This window comes from Poeciliopsis prolifica, unplaced genomic scaffold, assembly GCF_027474105.1.
Source record: "Poeciliopsis prolifica strain line A6 unplaced genomic scaffold, Auburn_PproV2 SCAFFOLD006, whole genome shotgun sequence".
Classification (NCBI taxonomy): domain Eukaryota; kingdom Metazoa; phylum Chordata; class Actinopteri; order Cyprinodontiformes; family Poeciliidae; genus Poeciliopsis; species Poeciliopsis prolifica.
This window is the reverse complement of record NW_026562381.1, coordinates 9694542-9715982: the sequence shown is the minus strand read 5'-3', so window position 1 is coordinate 9715982 and position 21441 is coordinate 9694542. Positions and strand designations below refer to the sequence as shown.

Sequence of the window (21441 nt, the reverse complement as noted above, 5' to 3'; positions counted from 1 at the left end):
GGAGTACGGTATCTATCTAGCTATCCAAAAAGTCTGGCTGTCTAAAATAATTAGTGTAGCTTGAAGTCTTTTTCACTCTATTTCAGGTTTTGCTGAAATGTGACTCTGAAATCTATCAAAAAAGAACTTTAATTTATGAGCTGTTGTTGCATTTTTCCAATCTAAAGTAACAGAAAATTAATAAATCAGCATGAAATATATAGTGTTGGCATATTTGAGCTACCACTGTGGCTAACGTCACGCTAAATTCTATTTATCCATCATTTTCAATAATATATAATTTGTGTAGAATTTTATATTCTCTTAATTTTATGCTGTATTTATCATTTATTTCATAAACATTAACAGCATAATGAGTTCTTTCTTTTTTTAATTACTAGACAACAAAGTACAGCTTTTTTTTTTACTTCAGCCACATCACTCCCTCACGCCTGTTTGAATATTTACTGAGATTTTCTTTCTATTAAACACCAACTAAATACTGAGGATTATCTGATTAGATCCGGATGTTTAAAAGGTCACGAAAACAAATAAATCCATTTAGACACAAGAGTATGAAAAAATGGAATAATTAGGAAATGACATTTCATATCTCAGAAAAGACCTTGCCGATTTGAGGAGGCGTACAGCAGCATGATCGCAATGTGATTCTGAATGTGACACTGAACAGAGAACAGAAAAAACAAATGTGGACAGCAGCTGCAGCTCAGCTGGCAATCTGGGACTTGCTTTAAAAACATTCTGCATGAGATTCAAATTAGACGATTCAAAAGGGCATAATATGGTAATTCCATATTTAATATTAGGTCATTATGTCAGCAACTCCAGTGGAGAGGAACTTTCTGAAAAAAGATGAATGATTTATGATTAACTTTAAAATGTGAATCACAGGGATACAATTTAATCTCCTTTCCCTAACAAAGAAACCCAGTGTATTTGGTGTTTTTCTGACCTCAATCCCTAAAATAATGTCTCCTCAGTTGAATAATATTTGAAGTACGTTATTTATATTCCAGACAGGACTCCTAATGTATCGATTAATTCAGTTTGCAGCCTTCACTGCCTTACAGGTGTTTGCACCTACTTTCAGAGACAAAAAAACACCTTCATATTTACAATGAAAGATAATTAGATCCTTACAGAGGTTTAATGTATGATAAATGCAACAACGCCTTAACAAATCTCAATAGGTTTGACTGACGAAAGGCACTCATACATCACAGATATGATGTAATTAATCCAAACAGCAGGGAGAAAAGTGCTTCCTCTCCGGCGTGCTTCACTTGTCATTTTTAGTGTCATGCAGACGTGCCTAACCTGCTTCTCACCCCCAGCAATCATCAGCACTACTGGGAAGAGATTCAGGCTTTCAAATATCCCTCATATCCTCAGAAAGAGAGAATACCGAACACACTAAGCATGACCTGATGTCCTGAAGAAAATGTCTCACAGGCTTATGGTCAGTCTTTATTTCTGCATGCTTTATTTAAACATATAAAATAATACAAGCATTTAATAGTTGTGTTCAATTGTATCTTTTTTTATTTTATTTTTTATCTTGCCATCTACAAAAGATTATAAGACAGCAGTGCTAAAGGTTTCACATCAGCTTGCAAAATCTCAACTTCCTAGAAGCATCTTTTATTGCAACTACAGAAGCAAATATTTAAATGTATGTCTCTTCCAGATTTGGACACTGAATGTTCTTTTGAATTTTGATATCATCATGACATATTTGAAACATGAGGAGAAATATGAAATGTTTAAGTGTTATTTTGAACTTCTCCAGAAGTTTATCACCTGACCTGTCTGGTACGTTTCCTACAGCCTTCACAGAGCTTCTGAATTTATAGTGAACATCTGGAAAGTGTGGAATGCACACCAGGGTACTATACTCACTAATTAGGTAAATGCTGAAAGGAAATAAATGTATTGATTTTATTTTAAATTACCACAGTAAACGGGGCTGAATAGAAATATGCACCACAATATATTTTCATGTGTAAAATATATTGAAAACCATTCTTCAACTTCGGTCTGCCACATAAAATACTAAAAACAGAGATTACAGAGGTTGTAACAGGAGAACATTCTTAAAGCTGTCATTGCAAGACACACTGAGATCTTTCTGTATATATCTGGAAGGCGTAACCTGCTTTTATAAGAATGAAAGACACTGAAATCTACCAGCTGCTGTTTGGTGCCATCAACCTAAACACACCTGGTGAATCAGAAAGCTGCTTCTTGTTTGCTGTTGCACAAAAGCTTGTTGAAAATCTCACAACCACTTCACCCCATCAACGCATTTTATTCTTGCTAAACGAAAGATGCTTCCTGTATGTCAGTAGAAATGTCAACGGAGCAAGATAACGCATTTAATTTCTACATTTAAATGTTTCTCAGGTTAGAGGAGTTCTTCTTCTTCAGCTATGTGAAAGTACCAAACTGTCCACACCTGCTTGATTGGCAATTCTAGACACACAAATATAAATGAACCTTTACCTGTGCAGATAATTGGTGTCAGTTCCTTTCTGCTAAAGGTCCTCTCCGTTCACAACAGCGTGACGCTCGTTAGGAGCAACAGGCCCTTTCCCACCTAGGCTGGCATGAGTCACACCGCGCTGACATTCAGATCAAGCACCAATCAAACCCACCAGCTTCAGTAAGTGAAGGACCTTGCTGTTTAAATCATAGACCGTTTCTGGAGGAATTCAATGAAAGTATTGATGTATAATGGAAGATTTTCTGGCAAATGTTACTTAACTCGTACAATTCTTCTCACCTGCAGGGAGGCATTTAATGTTACAGGGAGCCTGCTAAGCGGGTGCAAATACCTTATGGGCATTCACGGCGTGCTTTCAGCTCCTGCCTGCTTTGTATGGGGATCCATTTAGGTTACAGTGGGAGGAAAGGAAGGAGGCAGACAGAGAAATAAAGGATGCATAGCACGACATGCTCCACTGAAATCTGCAGCTTAAAACCCCAGACACCCTGGAGAACAGTCTAGAGCGGTTACTCTCACACCATCCACATATATTTGAGCTAAAACTTGACAGGTTTTTGGCCATATCGGAACAATATGTATAGAAAAGACAGATCAGATGTTGCTTCGAGTGGCTGTGGAGGTGGAAATATGATGAGTTTTAACAGCTTGTGGGATAATAAAATGTATAAGGAACCTGAATTAACATGCTTGGGACAGCCCTCCTCTCAGTGTGAATCATACCTGGTCCTGGTCTGAAACAGCTCAGAAGTGAGTGTAGTTGCTGTTGAGCTCAACAGGAGGAGCTGTTGACTCATCACTTCCTGTCACAGAGCGCTTTGAGCCACTTTCATTGATTTATCTGTTGACAGCCAAAGCAGCAGCAGCAGAGTGGGCAGGGAGATGGTGCTTAATGTGTTCAAACTCCTCAACTGTGAACCTGTGGGCCTGTGAATTTAATGTGGACAAGCTTAGAGGTGAAGCCCCTCTATGTTCTCTTAATCCTCTTCCAGGGGTCTTTGTTTATCGTGTTCTGGGCCGCATGGTGAATACAAAGATGGCGTCCCATCTCATCTGCTCACTCAAGAGGCGCCGTGAACATAATTAAGTCTCCGTCGTGAGCAGAAAAAAAGTAATTAAGTATAGCTGGAGTAATAAGATCTCAGCCAAGTGGACCTATCATACATCCAATTCAATCTGTCCGCAACATGAAGCAAGCATAACTTTTTCACACTGGGATTTTATGTGGTAACCAACATAAAATAGCATGTAACTGTGAACTCGACAGAAGATAGGAATGCAGGTGACAAAGCCGGGCTTTATGGAACAAAAGGGGCATGAAAGAAGTCTTGTCTGCTGTCCTGATATTGCGTTGTTAGCACGTCATTAAAGTCATGAAACTGTCATACAGCAACAGGCTTCAGTCAGAGGCCTCTTCTGATTCATTACAAGACTGACTGTTACTGGAGATCACCACATACAATGACTCTTTGAAGCTGCTTGGATGATATGAGTTATGACATCATTTACTTTCCCTTTGGGATAAACAAAGTATTTTTGAATCAAATTTTGGGAAGTGGTTTAGATCAAACAATCTGAGTTAGGGAGCAAATACAGAGATTACACACCTTTACCGATGTGTAATGGTGGAACAGAAATACCCCAAATGACCTGCATCTGCGTTTGCAGAGACAGGATGTTCTAAAGAAGAGCTTAGGGAACTGAAACGTACAACTTCAGGGCACAGTTTATATTTTTAGATTTACATTCACAAAAACAAAGTGAACAAGCAAGTATCACTTCACAGTAATTAACTTTATTAAGGTCCATCACCTAAAAGTTCACCAAAATACATATAAGTTTGTGGTTGTAACGTGACAAATGTGGAAAAAAAGTAGCAAAAACTCCTGGAAATCTGCGTCTGAGACAACAACCTGAAATGTAGGGTTTGGGGAGCAGAGGTTATTCGAGTTTAACATCAACAAATGCCTGAGGACATCCTCTGATATCGCTCACAGCACTTTTACAAGGAAAGAGTCCTCTGGCATAATCACTGCTGGGGAGGTGATCTGCCTCCTTTTGCTTGCATACACCTTGAATTGAATTAACGAGGAGACTCCTGACTGTGTCACAGTAATGAGAAGGCAACAGCAAATGGAGAGGGGCGCTCACCGGGGACTGCCGATGGATTTAATTAGTCTTTGTTTACCTCCTCATGTGATGCCGGAGAACCTAAAGCACGATCACAAGCATGTTTGTGTCTTCATCCTCCCCGTCACAGACAGCTGTAAAGGAGATAAACTGTGAACGCCCCGAGTCTATCAGCGCGTGGGGATGGCAGCTCAGTTGGGAGGAAACTCTACACAGAAAAGCAGCTTTTGAAAAACACAAAAGCGCCGTATAGGTGTTTTGTTTGTGTCAGTGAGTGCAGGAAGGTAAAGCGCGTTGGGGAAGGAAGAGGTCGGTGTGAGGTGTGCTGGAGTTTGTCATTGGGGGATGTTCTGCTGAGCTCGGCTCACACAGCGTGGAGAGGAAGCGTCGCGGTGCACAGGCAACATCTCGCAACAATCCCAAGTGCTCTGTCAGGCCGACAGAAACGGGAAAAATGTGGACATAAACCTCCACATCCTTCAGTAACATCATTACAACCACAAATAACTGCAGCACGGGTTACATAAAAAAGAGAAAGTGGGAGTCTTTTTGCTCATACTGTGCCATGTAAAAGCATTCATATCTTTTACTTTTAACATGACTCAACCATAAACTTAAGTGTCTCTCACTGGGATTTCAGAGATGAGTAATTGTCAAGGTTTTTTGAATGTTTTAGCTTGGGGAGTGGCTGGTTGGCTAACAGGGTGAAAAACCTGGACAGGTCACCAGTCCATCACAGAGTAACATGGAGGAAACCATCCACCTATAACTTCATACATGAGGGCAATCGTTGCATACAGTATATTGGACCATGGGAGGAATACAGAGAAAACTCGGGACATGTTGACTCTATGCAGAACGACTTCAAACCCAGAACCAACTAACAATTTTTGGCCTCTATGTAGATGCCGTGTCCCCTACATGTTAGGCTATATGAAAAAATATTCAACATGGCTCCTTAAGCCTCAGATTCAAAAGTGGGTTTTTGTATTTCTACTCCTTCATAAAGTCCAGATTTATTGAGTGCATGCATAATAGTTGTCCATTCCTATATATTCTCCCACATGAGCTGATTAGGGTGGGCGTTTATTGTATCGAGTATAATTTATTGTGACATATTTCTTATGATCATTTTTAATTATTGTTTTCACAATAAATGTACATTTTTTTATAAAAAGGTCTTTTTTGTCAGGATTGTTATTTTTAAATGTAGTTATGTTCAGTATAGTGACACAAACAACACATCCTTACATGACTCATTTCTTAAAGAAACATGTTGTAAATAGGAATGTTTGTTTGTCACACAGGTACCTAAAAATTTTTATAGTTTTTACAACCACTTTTATTGTTACCACAATAGCACCTCAAATTATTGTGATAAAACGAAGTTCATATCACAGTCATTATAAAAATGTTATATAAAATATGACTTTAAGGAAATTTTACTTTGTAATTGAATGCCTGGAAATTGGGCCTCTGTCTCTTTAAGAGCTCCTGCTTTTTCTAAAACACCCACTTTAAGAATTCAAAACATCACTCCTCTAGTCACCCTCTAACAATGTTTTGTAATCTGTATAATGAACTCATAAGATTGGTAGTTGCACAAGATGTTTGCTAATTGCTGCTGGCTAGTCTGGAGGAACTGAAATTGCAGCTATGAGTAGCTGCGTCCGTGCTAGGTCCAACCAGGCATTGTGCACAGCTGAATGATTGCTGTGACAAAATTAAAAAAATTCTCAAACATGCATGAAGGAATCAAGGCAACATTCCAGGTATGTTTTTGATAAGGGAGTAACATCATAACATGATGCAATGGTCACGCAGTTAAAAAGTAGCTGAAAAGCTTTCTAGGAGCAACATACTTTTAATTGGAATGGTTAAATTGACAGATATACATGTTAAATCTGTTATTGAAAGATTTCTACTCTGTGTTGTGTGTTTTTAATGGACACCAGGAAGAGCAGCTGGGCATCCTAAACAATTAAACAATAGCTTGTCCAAATGGCAAGTTATGGCCTTTTTTTTAAAACATTACATTGAGCTAGAAGAATAGTATGCAGAGGCGCTAATTTTTCAAAAGCAGTGACTGCATGAGTCTGAGGAGGCTAAATGAGAGCAAATCACACATTATAATAAATCTGTTTCTCAGAGCAATCGGGGAAGAGAGCATGCTGCCCCACGGCCCAGTGGCGGCGCATTAAGAATGCTCGACTGGGTTTTCGGTGATGGGGGGAACCTCCGGCCCTGGTGCTGGTGAGCTCTCTATCTGCAGGAGGTGCAGCAGATGACTTCCCCCACTCCATAAAGAGCTACAGAACCATTTAATACACGGATGCAGGCACAGTACACAAACAATACAGTTTGCTGTTCACTCGGTGCCAGAAAGCACACACACCAACTGCCTCTCCAATTAAACATCATTAACACGATCCCCTAGGTGTGCTTCCCACTTAAGTGTGATGCGAACGTTCTGCCTTTCGCCAGGCTGACAGACGGGCTTAATTGGCTTCTGAAAGACACAAATGCCCTTATGTAAGCTTCTAAACCCAGCTCTGAGTACAGCTCCTGATAGATAAAGGAAACGAGAAAAAAAAACACGGCTCTTCAAGCAAGAATGAGCACAAACGTAGAGGTAGCCTACTTGTCTTGTGCATATCAGTCACACAAACCCCTCTACCTGCTCCTCAGATGCACAAAAATACAGACACTTTGCTGTTTTCTTTATATTCAAATGTCTTTTATATTCAAAAATATCATCCAAGCATTTACAGTGTATTACAACAAATGAGTCTATGCAACTGCTGACAGCCTTTACAGAAAATGAAGAAATATATTCGTTTTTGATCTATGTTACAAACCGGCAACAGCAAAAAGAGAAGAGAAGGAGGTCGACGGGTTGGGAGGACACACCCTCATCTCCTCCTGGATTAGCCCTGTAGACCTGATACCAGACAGATCCACGTGTTGACTCCAAACGCACCACGCTCTGCTCCTGTGGGCAAAACTACGCGATGATCCAGTGACGGTAGAAACTGGTGCTCCTCTGTGACTCCCAGGGAGTCATCATGTCTAAAAATATTTTGCAGATGCACAGGAACTCGGAGATCAAGCTTCTGAGGACTCCATCGTGGGTGCTTGGTCTCCACAGCGATGATGTTTAAAGTCTCTGCCACCTACACAGTCCCTGAAGTGCTCATGTAACATTCCCGCTTGATCTGAGATCAGTCCTCTGTGTCCCTTGTACAGTCAGGATTCAGTACAGAGTCTTTGATACTTGTGAGCTAGATACTGTATCTTTCACATTGCTACAAAGTCTGTGTTGCCTGTCGTCTTCTTGAAGTCCCAGAAGTGTCACCTGTGGAGCCTAAGTGCTCTTTATGCCCTCAAAGCCGCAGAAGTTCCAGCGTTTCTCCAAACTCGCTCCAACGCCAGTCAGCTCCTGCCTGAAGGTGCAGGGCAGCCGGGAAAGGAGAGCCTCCACCTCACTGGGGTTAATCTGCAGACAGACAGACAAGTTCACATGTCAAGGGTTGCTTTCTGCCTAACATGAACAAAACATGAACAAGTATTTTTAGTCTAATTTCTAGTGCATCTAAAGAAAAAAAAGGCCAACTAGCGAGTAACTTTTCAGTGCGATAGCATCTTGTTTTAAGCCCATAATCCCTTAATATTGATAGAAAAAGTACAAGTTCCACAAGTTCCAACATAAACACAACAGCGTTGAGAGGTGTCATCCATTTTTCTCTGAGGCAATAAGACAAGAAATAAGGGGATGTGGAATGAAGCCACATACTAGCTGTGCTACTGCTACATGCTAACACTACATGTTACACTAATGTTAGAGAGCAGCTGAAAAAGGTCAGTAAATCTTCTGTATCAGCAGTGGTGCACTACAGTAAGGGCCACATTTATGATATAAAAAATATTACTGGAAAGTTATTAACATTGGTGCTAATAACTGTGTTAGCTTGTCCACTGTTTAATCAAACAAGGAAGTGACATTTTTAAATCATATTTTATAAACAAGGGCTGAAGTGTTCCCCAACTTTTTTTGTGTAACTTATCATATATTTTGCTCTAAACTTAAATGTTGCTGTGATCAAGTATTTTTGTCAATATTTGTTTTGACATTTTAGTAGTGTGATAACGCCACTGTGTTTTCAGAAAACCCTCTAAATTTATCACCCAGAAACATTTTCTGTCGAGAAAATGATTAAACTACTGTGAAATAAAACTTTTCACCTCTATGTGTCATCCATTGAGCAGCTCCTACGTACATGCGTTCTTCTCTGATTTCGGCACATCAGCTCTTATAAACCCTCCTCTGACATGAGTGGGGTGAGGATCAGCCGGCCAATTGAAATCCCACATGATCACGTCGAAATGAACAGTTTGAGGATCTACGATCAACCTGCGGTGTATTGAATTAATCTGTGAGTGTTCATACTGTGACACATGAAGGTCCGCCATGCAAAAGAGATTGCCATTTTACAATGAAGCGGTGTGTGTGGAGCCAGTAGATAAGTGTAGAGGACTGAGCTTGTAGTTGGGGAGTCTAGCCAATGATATTGACAAAACTCTGTGGGCTACACGGTGTGTGTGGTGGAGAGTCAGCGTGGGAACAACAGATGCACAAGAAAAAAAAAAAAGAAATCAGACGCACGCAGACAGAAAAGCGTGGGCGGGTGCACAAGCCAACACATGAACATAAAGTAGAGGAATAATAATAACAAAAATATGCACGAGAGGACCGTCACACTCACTGTATACGTGAGAATGAGTCAAGGCGGTGATGAAAAGAACAACTTCTCTAGTAGACAAGAAAAAGTTTCTAAAGATGACAAATTGAATATCGAAGTGATGAGGTAAATAATACTTTTGTCGTCACAGATGGAAACTAATGTTAGTCCTACTCTTTGGAGGCGATGCTAAAAGGTGGTGATTTGAAAGCCTCAATCTAAGTGCCAGAGAGGAGTCATAATGGGAGTGAAATGCCTCATCAGAAAGACGAGATGATGTGGCTGAACTTCATCAAAAACGAATGTCAGAAACTGAGATGGTGCTCGGCTTCAACTGACAGACTGATGGATCGGTTTTAATATAGTCTGGCATGAGGAGAACTCCCACAACAACGTCATGGAAAAGTGTTAAATATTTTTAAAGTCAGAAACAAAGTCCTCAAAAGGTAAATTCTCCTCAACTACAGAACAAAAAGTATTTGGGATTGTATTCAAGTTAAACACAATCATTTGAAAACAAAGCAAAAAGCTTACAGGTCATTTTGAAGCCTTGCATTGATTTTATTCAACCAACAACTGTCTGTCAAAATTTAGACAGACAGGGTTTTGTTTTTGTTTTTCAGCGAGAAACTTTTACTGACAATTAATTGCAAATGGAAAATGTGAAGCACAGCATACAATCTGCATCTGTTATAAATAAAGTTTCTTGCATTCAGTTAACAGTAAATTGTAACCACAGACGTATAGACTTTCACTAAACAATAAGCAGCTTGGAACCAAGGGTGAGACATTTTCTGTTCTTGCTGCTCAGAATAGATTTAAATAGTGGGTGTGTCCAGATTCAGGGACTGGTCCTTTGACCACAGATTGGACTTTTCTTGCCTGACCATTACAAAGTGAGGTGTAACATATGCCAAAATATAAAATAAAACAAGTAAAAATATTACAAGTGGGTATAATAAGAACAAAAGAACAGATTTTTAGCTTAAGCAGTACCTAAACAGCATGACTTTTAAGAAATAGGACTTTTGTACTTCTTAATTAAACAAGTTGAAATAAATTGTGTTTACCACTTCTCTGCTAAATCCAAGATGGCCCTGACTCAATGCTTATTTATTATGAGGAGCTGTCTTGGCTTTGGTTGGTGCAATCAAAGTATCAGAAAACAGAAAGTTGTTGGATTCTGAAGTTGGTGGATTTAGTATAACTTGTGTTATGAATGTCTGGATTTGACTTGCTGAAAACCCATTTTCCCTTTGAGAAAAATACAAGTCGAGTTGCTTCAAGAAAGAAAAAAAAAGTCCAGGTGCTGGTTTAAAAGAAAAGTTTTAAGAAATACTTTGACAGACTTTCAGAACGCCTGGAGAGATACTGATCCAGATGACTGTAAACATTTCATTAAAGTTCGGCTCCATGGAGGCAAACGCTGTTTTTTTACAGAGCTGCAAATTCCTACCCTTAATTATTTTATGTTAATATTCACCATCTTTAAGAGGCTTCTAATTACGTAAAAAAATCATTTATTAAAGCCAGATGTGGAACAGGCTGTACACATCAGAAAAAGTTGCAGATTTTTGTTGAATTGAGGTTCTGTGAAGTAACAGCACCTTCAGCTACAGTCATATTACTGTCAGATTGCAGAAAAGTAAATAAATCCTCAGCAGTGGAGTTATAACATCCAGACTGATGCATGTTTATGATGATTTTAACCATTTAAAACATTTAAAACTGAAAATCCTCACATAAAGTGGGCTGCAACGCTATAGCAACCGATATTAAACGTTTGCATTTTCAGAAGAAACCTTATGGTTTGTTGCTGTTTTACAGTACAGTTATGTTTGTTGAATCTCAATCAGCCTGATCAGCTGTGTCTCCAAATCCGTATAAGTGGACTAAACTTTTTGATTTTGCATCAAGCTGACATTCATGCTACGGCATGAGAGAAGGTACATTCCTGTGATTTTCAGGTTCTGAACAAATCTGAGAATCAGGAGGATTATTTCAGCAGCTGTAACTTGACTGTAATGCTTAGGGGTGTTTTGAAGCAGACTGCACATGCAGGAGCGAGTGAGGAATGGGGCAGACCTTCATTAGATTGCAGATGGCCACAAGAAACATCTCATGACTTTATTCCCACTAAATTGTTTAAACCATCAGCTCTTAAGGGCGTTCTAACTTTAACAAAATGATTAGCTCAATGTTGTTGACTGTGATTAAATCCTTTCATTTCCAGGAAAAAAAAAAATCACATCAACATAGGAACATTTCTCAATGAAGGACTAAATATTTAATGATGTGTGCTATTTTTTTGTTGTCCCCTCATTTACCTCCCAGCGGGGGGCCAAGCGAGTGCATCTGTGAGGACGTCAAACTGTCCTTTAAAGTGATTTTGTTCTAGTAAATCCATCCACCTCTGTGGAACAGCCTGCTAAAAGCGTTAGGGAGGTCCACTTGGATTAAGTTTGAGTGAATATCCAAGCCCATATGTCAGCCCAGCAGTACGGACCAACACGCCGTCTGTATAAATGCATGTAATGTAGATTTATACCAAATGGCAGCAGCGTTCCAGCGCTCCTCAGTGGAAGCTTTGATTCAAAGCATTACCTTGGTGTCCAAACGCTGGAGGTAGGAACAGATGTACTCGATGCTGGCTCCGAACGGGTGGACGTGCAGGAAGGTTGAGATGATCCCTTAGGAGAGAAAAATAATAAGTCATGCAAAGCTCTTAACTTCCAGCTTCACTCAACCATTAAACATTGACAAATTACCAGAGGACGTCTGGAGCAACCGGTTTTTTTTCATTCTTTTTTTCTCCACTCTTCATCGTCTCCTTGGGCTCAGTGGAGGAGCGGCTTTAACCGACTTCTTCCCCGAGTCCCATTACTGTTAAAAGCCTCTTGTATGTTGTCGCTCCAGATTAGAAAGAGAGTTTAATGATGCCTTTGATGCTGTTGTCTCTGATCAAAGCCACACTCTCCCCCAGCACAAACAAACCATCTGCCATCAGCTCGCAGAGGAAGACCAGAGGAGAGCCAGCTCTCTGTCTGTGCTCACTAACCACCGACGTAGCCGCAACACACTTCAGTACGCACAGCTTCTGGCTGAGCAGAAACACAACCGTCGCTTGAAGCTTCAAAGAGGCATAATGCTGCACCAAGACTTCATTTTTGTCACCTGCAGGAGGTCAATCAATGCTCGAGTACAAACAACGCGCCTGTCTGGAGCTGCTCAGCTGAATGGGAGTTTAATGGAGCACTCAGATAGAACAACAAGTCCAAGTCTCTCTGAGTTATTCGTCTGAATTTACCCCCCCGTCCCCCCAAAAAAACAAAACAAACAAAAAAACTTTGCTCTGCATGTATGCCATGAAAAAGCCAATAAAGAAAAATGTTCTCCAACTGTACAAAGCTTCTAGTTTGTGTGAGTTACATGCTGGGATTTATCCTCCCTTCAAGTCGGTGCATTTAAATATGAATAATTCTTGGTTTCCTTTTTCATAAATGAACAAAAACTGCAGGTGTTCCTCCTTCTTTTCGTCCTTCAGTTCCTGTAGTCTGCAAACTCAACCAGGCATGGAGCATCTGCAGCTTACACTCTGACACCATGCTTTCTGTCAACAAACACCACAAAGCCTGCAGCATAGACAAGAATTATTCCAAGTGCAAAACTTTAACACTTGTGGAGTGGTAGGAACGTGAAGCGGTGATAATGCATGTTCTCTGAAAGGCATAAACAACGTTTTTATTCCCCTCTGCTTGTTTTTATTTTCCCTCAAAGCTCAATTTTCCTCCACAAATTGCCTTATTAACAATAATACATGTAAGTATCTAATTTACAAATGTGTTTAGACAGTGGCTGTTAATTCTACTTGTCCTTGATCTGTGCATGGCTCAATTAATTTAATGAACTTAATTAGGACGCCACACATCTGTCTAATGTGTCACAGTCACTTCTGCATGCCAGAGTTAAACTAAGCTACAAGGGCTGCCAGTGAAACATCAGAAGATATTTTAATGGACTGTCAAACAACTTTATTGGGAATTTATGTGTTAGACATAAAACTGCCTAATTGTGAAGTGAAACAAAAATGTTACCTTGGTTTCATTAATAAATAACAAAAAATGTAAATGTGCACAGCTCCCCTGAGCCAATACCTTTCAGAAAAAGCTGCAGGTTTCACAGAGTATGTCTCCAGCAGCTTTCCACTGCTACAATGTGACAAATATTGACCGTTCTTCTTAGCAAAATAACTCAGTTGGATTAGACAGGGTGAATCTGTGAATATCAATGTTTAATTCTTGTAAACGCTTAATTGAATTTAGGTGTGGATTGTGAAAATGCCTTTGTAATTCATGAACATATGTTGATCGAAACCATTCCATTATGTGTGTTTTGGAAAAGCTTAAGGGATGCATAGATTTGAACATGGCAATAACACAGATCCAGGTGAAAAGCATTAATGAAATACTTAGCTAGTTGCAGGACTTTTTTTTCTCACTGTTTTTTATGATGTTAAATCAGACCAAACTTTACAACAAAGTTCTGCAGAAATTTCTATTGGAAACGCAGATAGTGTCTTTTTATCCAGTGTTTGTAAACGTCTGGTTTCATCTGCATCTTGTCTCATTCAAAAAGACATTTGTGAAAAGCAGACTTTATAGATTTGGGGGCAGAGCAAAACATTTACTAACTAACAGATATAATTTTTTGGGTAAATAAACAAGCATGATGAAATAATGACCATCAGAGTGACACTCTATCGATTAGAGATGATTAAACTGAGTGGAACAAAGAGAAGCATTCGCTCACCAACAGGACAGACGACTGGGCATGGAAGTATTATTTGATAATAATCTCGATTATAGGAAAGCCTACAATGATAATAGCTCCAATACATATTAATTTAATACGTTTCAGCTGAACTGAAAGCGGTCTTAGTGTTTTTTCCTTGAGAAAAAAGGATGGATGAATAAGTGACCTTAATTTTGAGATTTGTTTGGTCAACTGAAGGAGCAAATAAACTGAATCTGCTTAAACAAGTCTCTGTAAAATAATGAGAGTGAAAAAGACCCCACAGAGCTTCAGTTTGCACAGAACATTGAGCCTGAATGAAGACATTGATGCGAAAGTGGCGGCAGCTTACCAACTAGCAGGGCTTCCCTCTCTGAGTGAATAGGACTTGTTGAGTTTTTCTCTGTGGGACCTCTTTTCTCCTGACTGCAGGACACCACTGCTGAAAGTGTGGCTTCCTGCAAACATGAAAACACACAAACAGAACCAATGAATAAATCAGACATCAGTCGCTGATGTAAACAAATTAAAATAGAATTAGGGCTTCAGAATCATATGGAAACTCAGAGCTGGCTGCAGTTTACATTCACTCATCATGAATATCATATGCATTTAATTTTTCATGTTTTATTTAAGGAAGTATTTTTTAGGGTGTTGCACAAGTCAAATATATTTTTTCTTATCCACACATTGAGATAATCAAATAAACATAAGTAGTGGGACAGAAGAGCCAAGTTTATGTTCTACAGCAATAGTCCCCCAATATCATTTCTAAACATTTCCCACATATAACCAAACATTTATAATGTACAATTCAAGCAAAATAGAAAATCTAACCACCATGCACAAGATTATTAACCCTTAAATTAAACAATGAGACACTTTTACCATATTGTCCTCTTTGACAGCATCCCACAACTTCATTTGACAAAATATGTCCATTCCAACTCGTAAAGGTTCTTGTAATCTATGAGATTGGAACGTAGTCAGTTGTATGCTGCCCTCTACAGGACCACAGATTTTCTATCCAATTTCTGGACTCGGGCTATGCCATCCCAAAACTTTAATTTTTAATTGGATCTTTCTTCATCTGACTTGGATGCAAAACTGGACTCACACTGATGCTGAGAAATTAAACATGACTTAATTTTTTTTTTATCCTACTAGCAAACAATTTTCACAATTTTGGCCAAAATTGACATCTATTTAGAACAATTCATCTATACATTCACTACAAAAAGAAAATCCAGGAGCATCCAAATAAAATAATCCCACACTGTGATACTGCCACCTCCATGTTTCACTGTGGTTTTGGTAGCTTTTATTGGGTGATGGGCTGAGGTTGTTGTCCCAAACATTCATTTTCGAATTGTTGCGCTAAAATTTGAGTTTAGTCTAGAGACATCTGGAGAATTTATGATTGCATTTATAAATCAAATACATTTGATTTATGAAATCTCATAATAAATTCAAACTTGGGCACCCTCATCTTGATTTTTTGATGTTTAATAATTTCAGCCTGAAAAAAAAAGGCTTAAATTTGTAAAAGTTTAATGCATTAATTTCTGTGATAAATATATGAGAACATCAGAAGGTTTCACCACGTCTGTCCAGAGAAACAATAAATCGGTTACGGATGAAGCTCAGATTTCAATTTAGACATCAGCTATATTTCTAACAAAGTGATACTTGTCAAACACACACACACACATCCACGCACATAACGTCACAAAATGAGATGAGCTTTAAGGAAGCAGAGAGAGGCAGAGGGAAGAGACTTAGAAGGTAAATAATTAAACAGTTTGCTCCAGATCTCTGACAGGTGGCAGAGAAAAAGCAGAGGAGTTTTTATTGTCCAACATATTACTGTGTGTAATGTTTCCACTCATGCTGTGAGATGCCTGGTGGCCATTTTCAGTTTTTAATCTATTCATCACACCCCGTTTGGATATACCAGTGTGTGGGAGTGTAGACGTACACACATGTGGAAGGCATTTTAGTGTTTACAGCTGCTTTATTTCCAATCTCGGCTGAGTCTGGGTGATTAATTCAATGACAAATGCAGTAACAGGACGTTAAGCCACTTTAGGCTACAATGATCTGTTATGTCAGTGGAGGAAGGGAAGGAAAAGGAGATAAGGAGAAAGATGAAAAACATAAAAATCATAATGGGGTTGGAAGGGCTTTAAGTTTTCCACTTACAACAGTCTTGTTGTTGCTGTCGTCTTTGCCTCCATCGGCCGGGTTTGACATCTCCAGCTGCAGCACATGAGGAACGACACAGCAATGAAGAGTTCAGCCGTGTCCAATCAAGCATTGTTTACTATGAAAATTGTGGATTTCAAACAAACAAGTAAAGCTGAATTACTGGACCCCATATGGAGACATTTAACTAATCTGAGTCAAAACTGGAACAAATGAATCATCTGATGAACATACAACAGATTGTGTCCTGATTTTCCTGAATGGCTGCTCTCTAAGAAATCCAACCAAATTAATCGACATCAAATTACCTGATCGGTAGTTATCTAAGATAGAAAGTCCTGGATTGGCTGCTTTAAACAACACCAGCCAATAGCACAGTGCCTATTGGTGTTTCAATTCCCAAAGCTGCATTTTCTTTCTAATGTCTTAGAAAAGCTCTATAAAAAGAAATCAGTGAATAGATGGGATTTCTGTGAATAATTTGAAGTTATGTTCCACAGAAAAATCCATAAATACTGACATATATACATATATATGCATTTGTTCCAGAGCAGAAAACTGATTTTATGATGTGGAAGTCGCCACGTAAATTTTATTAGCAGTACAAGGCTGCAGGTTTCTCCCTTAATCTTTTAAAAGAATCAGAACTAAAACGTTTACCTCAAAGTAAAGAGGCAGAAATCTTAAAAGCGACATCCTTCAATGTGTGAGACTGGAGACGTTCAACTCGGCAGAATTAAATCAAAAAGTGTATGAAGTGCTCATCTAATTACAACGAACAAATCAACAAATAAATCAAACATGAATCCGTCAATAGCAGCAGTAAAATGTGATAAAAACTGATGAAAAAGTTTGTTTTGATCGTAATAATAAGAAGGTTAATCTCTGCAATGACCTGCAGTCGAGTCGCAGGAGTAATGTGTGGTGACAGCTTGGGGACAGCAGGGACACTGCACCGATGAAAGAGAATTGAGGCCGTAAAGAAATATCCTCAACATGACAAATCGTCCCACAGTGTCTGCTAATCTTCAGTGAAACCCAAACCCTAAAATTGATTTCTCTTTTAGCCTGTAATGAGACTGTCTTTCATGATTCAAGTTTGCCAGCATGCAGGAATTTTAATTAGCATATTTCCCTTCAGCTCACAGGCGTGGGGACACATTTCTTATCAAACTCATCAAGATTAACAAGCTATTGACAAGCGTCCCTCTGCTAAAGGGGACTGCCAACACGTTCCTGATTCAGCTCTAGGTTAAAAGAAACCCGCCGGCGATCTCATGGAGGGGAATCCTCATGAGCTGTGAGAGCCCTTAGTTTGTATTATCAGTTTAAGAGGTGATTTAACTGAGGCTCATTATAACGACAGCCATTGCTCTCATTAAACAGAGCTGGAGGGAACATTAACAAACAAATAGCAGACCACCGGGGATAGCAGACAACACCTGAAACATTAGTAAACATGATGGGGCTACCGGAGAAAAATGACCCCTGACACTTGAAAATGTTTTTAAGACCGGGTATTTAGCATTGCAGTTTGGTTGTTAAACAACCAGGCATTAATTAGTATTAGGCTCAGTTTTGCTGGCAAATGAGCATCTTAACATAAGCAACACATCCAGTGAATAAATAATGAAGCAGGAGTGTCTGTAAGTAATGATTCCGGCTCCTGAAACAGCTCTGGTTTAATTTAAAGTGAGCTCTTCTGGATGTTGCAAAGACCAGCTACAACTGTGAGACAGTTTTAAAGCTGCACACCGGACTCTTCTGTGAAAACAAGTGAAGTTCACTTTGGATAGTTTGACACCGTGGTCAGGTCATGTTTTGTTTTATTATTTTGTTGTCATGTTATCTCCGTACAATATGATCTACCCTCCAATAAAAAGCTTTTGCAAAACACACAGATGCTTGATGACATCACATGAGGCATAATGTAATCATGTTTTTTTGAGTGGGCCTATTTGTATTTTTTGCATGTTTTAACTAGTGTTGGGAGTTATTTGCAGGTTCTGTAATTAATTCATTGATTGCCATTAATCCCATTTTAATTTAAAACTATATATTGACAAACTAAGGAACATTTACAAATCAAAATCCCTTTAAATTGCTGCAACATGCTTCAAGCTGAAATATTACTTTAGGCTTGAATAGCTTTGCTGACAGATGAATTCCTTTTAGTACAACTTATAGCACAACTTGGACACATCGTGTTTGGTTTTTGAAGCAAAAATTATCCCCCAGTGGACCAAGAGAATCGGCTTTTCTGTCGATTTCTGTCAATTATGAAGGATTCTTCTGTGTCAGTTTTACAGGCCTACCAGAAACACATAAAATAATTTGGAATAAAAAAGTTCCGAATGTATGAATTATATCAATTCCAAATATTAATTGTGTTCAAATCTTCAATGCATTAAAATCTATGTAATTAACTAATTGAAATTGTGTTGTTAATGTGCCAACCCTAGTTTCAATCAAATTCACTACTCTTGTGATGTCATCAGTACAGATACACACATAGCAGTATTTTTCTGTGCAGGTTTCAACCACTTCTATTTTGTAAAATCCTCTGGTAGAGTCCAAACGACTTCAAAGTCAGTGGAAGTTTATAATTTGAACAGATCTTACGAGATAAAACTCTGCATGGTGCATCCCAGAGGACCATGAACCACACACGCAGTCTCAGAGGCAGCAGCGACTTATTTACAAGCACAAAATTGGACATGCAAAACATTAATTATTGCTTTGATTACTTTAAATTATATACTGTAACACAAATTATGTAAATTATCAGTTGAAATTATAAAAAAGGGGGTTTTGAGGTGAGTGTTTGCACCTTTTGCCTCTGAATACCTCTACAACTGCAAGTAACAGCATTTTATGTAACATTTCCACTCAGATAAATTGTTTTTAATAATTGGTTCCTTTCGTGCATTGGATCAAATGAATTTTAAAGATTTTAAAAAAGTCTGGCTTCTCAGAAGCAAATTAAAAAGAAGTATGGGATTTTTTTTTCCTCAGTTTTGGATGCTTAAAAACAAATCTCTGTGTTTGTACCCAAAGTGATAAAGCTTCACCACATGACAGATCATCAGATAGATCCTCTTCTAGAGTGACTAGAAGAGGATCCTAGCAATTCAACAATTAATTTGTAATCCAAAACCCACTGTTTTGGCTATTTAAAGACTGATTAATATGTTAACATAAAGAGAAAAATATTATATGCAAATATGTGAAAGTAGGCAATCACAGAACAGGTTCGTGTTTAGTGTGTGTTAATTGGGCTTTTTATCGGTATGAAGTAAGAACAGTTAAACTGAGGCGTCTTATAAAGAATGAGACACTTTAATTTAGAAAGATTGAATAATAAATTTGAGCTGAATGCAATTTACATGAAAAAAAGATACAAGTATGAATTAAGGTAAAAATGAACACTCAATGAAGCCTGATAATCAATGACACTGTTGTCAGCGCTTTCCTTCAGTTTCAGAGACAGAAATATGCACAGAATGTATTTGCAGATTTCTTAGAAGCTTAGAAAAATGGTTAAAGTAAGTATCATCACTTTGATTCACTAGTGATTTATTCCTTTACTTTCTATCAGGATTTGCATAATCCTGGATGTCCTCAGCTAACCTCTCTCTCATGAAATCGCAGACTGCAAAGAACAAAGACAGTAGCAACCCACAGACGAGTCCTGCTGTGAAGCCCGCTAAGTAAACGCTCCATGTCGGCTCAGGTGAAAGCCAGCAGAGTGAGGGATGTCATCTGTCACACTGACCTGCATTGTGTGTGTGCTCTGCAACTTCTGGAGGCCTTCCTTCAGATTCTGGACTTCAAACTTCAGCTGCTGTTTGTCCTCCAGACTCTTTTCCAGCTCCGCCTCCCGCTGCTTCAGTTCGTCCCTCATTTTTAACAGTTGCTGTGAAAACAGACATTAAGACACTAATGTTGCTGAGAACTGACCAGCCGTAAAAACACCAGGATGTGGAATGAAAAAATTAAATCATCACATTTTACATATTATTGTTTATCAGGGAAACTTTGCATGGGTAAAAATGTATTACATCAATCTTAAAATGCAATAAATTAAATAATGAATGACCTCTCTGCTCCTCGAGGTAATGTGAGACCTTAATTTGTTTCTGGTTCTGGAGATATTTGAAATGACTCTTTTGTGCCTTTCAGGTCTGGATTTAATGTTGGATTTGTTGGCTCTTGATTCCTAAATAAACTATTGTTCAACCCTACAGAACTCACAGGAAGGAAGCACGTATTTTGCACGTATTTTGTTTCATTATTTCCAAACCCACTGAGTTTTTGTTAATGTCACAATCTTAATCAAATTCACCATAAATGTTTGTGACAGTCGGAAAGAAAAAGTTTCACTTCATAACAACCAGATGACATGTTTAATGGTTGTCTGGTTTCTAACTGGGAACATTAGAGGTTTCATTCCACCTCCATTACCATTCACCTCACTTTGTATTGGGACAATGAAATGACCATTAGTTTGAAATTATTTAAATTATATACATTATATTCAGGTTTCCTACACAGTTGTCATTTCAGAATATTTTTCCAGGATCACATTTCCCTTCATTATTTTACATTTTTAAATTCTTTTCGTTTTTCCAATATACTCAGCATTTTTTTATTTCCATCTCCTTAATTAAAATTGCGTTCACTTCTGCTTTTTATCTTTTTGTTTTTTCTTCTACTGGTTTTGTTGTATTTTGACTAAACAAGATAAGTCAAATTTCTAGATCTATTAGTCTTACACTGGTCAAATTAAAAAAAAGCAAAATTTTGAACAGAAATATCCAAATTTGCTTTGTAGTACATCCAAAGAATAACAGTTTTAGTGCTAGATTCAGGTTAAAAACTACAGGTCTAGAAACCAAACGGTAGTAAATTTACTCAAACTTCATTTTTAAATAAATCCACATGCAGTCAGCAAGTTCAAAACAAAATAGTGATGATTAATAAAGCACTCGAATCAAGGCGTGTTGTTGCAAATGAAAGATAAAACCTGTCAATTTGGACTACAATCAGTTCTGCATTCTCAGAGTTTTGTAG

General features: G+C 38.4%; 1 protein-coding gene across 1 annotated transcript in view; it reads right to left on the bottom strand.

The window, feature by feature from the left end:
• Positions 1 to 7340: 7340 nt before the first annotated feature.
• Positions 7341 to 21441, bottom strand: part of LOC129360431 (ecto-NOX disulfide-thiol exchanger 2-like) — a 179459-nt gene continuing 165358 nt past the window's right edge. The window contains 5 exon segments of the mRNA XM_055030644.1: positions 7341 to 8129; positions 11977 to 12062; positions 14516 to 14621; positions 16366 to 16422; positions 20144 to 20284. Coding sequence (XP_054886619.1) covers positions 7998 to 8129; positions 11977 to 12062; positions 14516 to 14621; positions 16366 to 16422; positions 20144 to 20284 — 522 coding nt within the window. The 3' untranslated portion in view covers positions 7341 to 7997.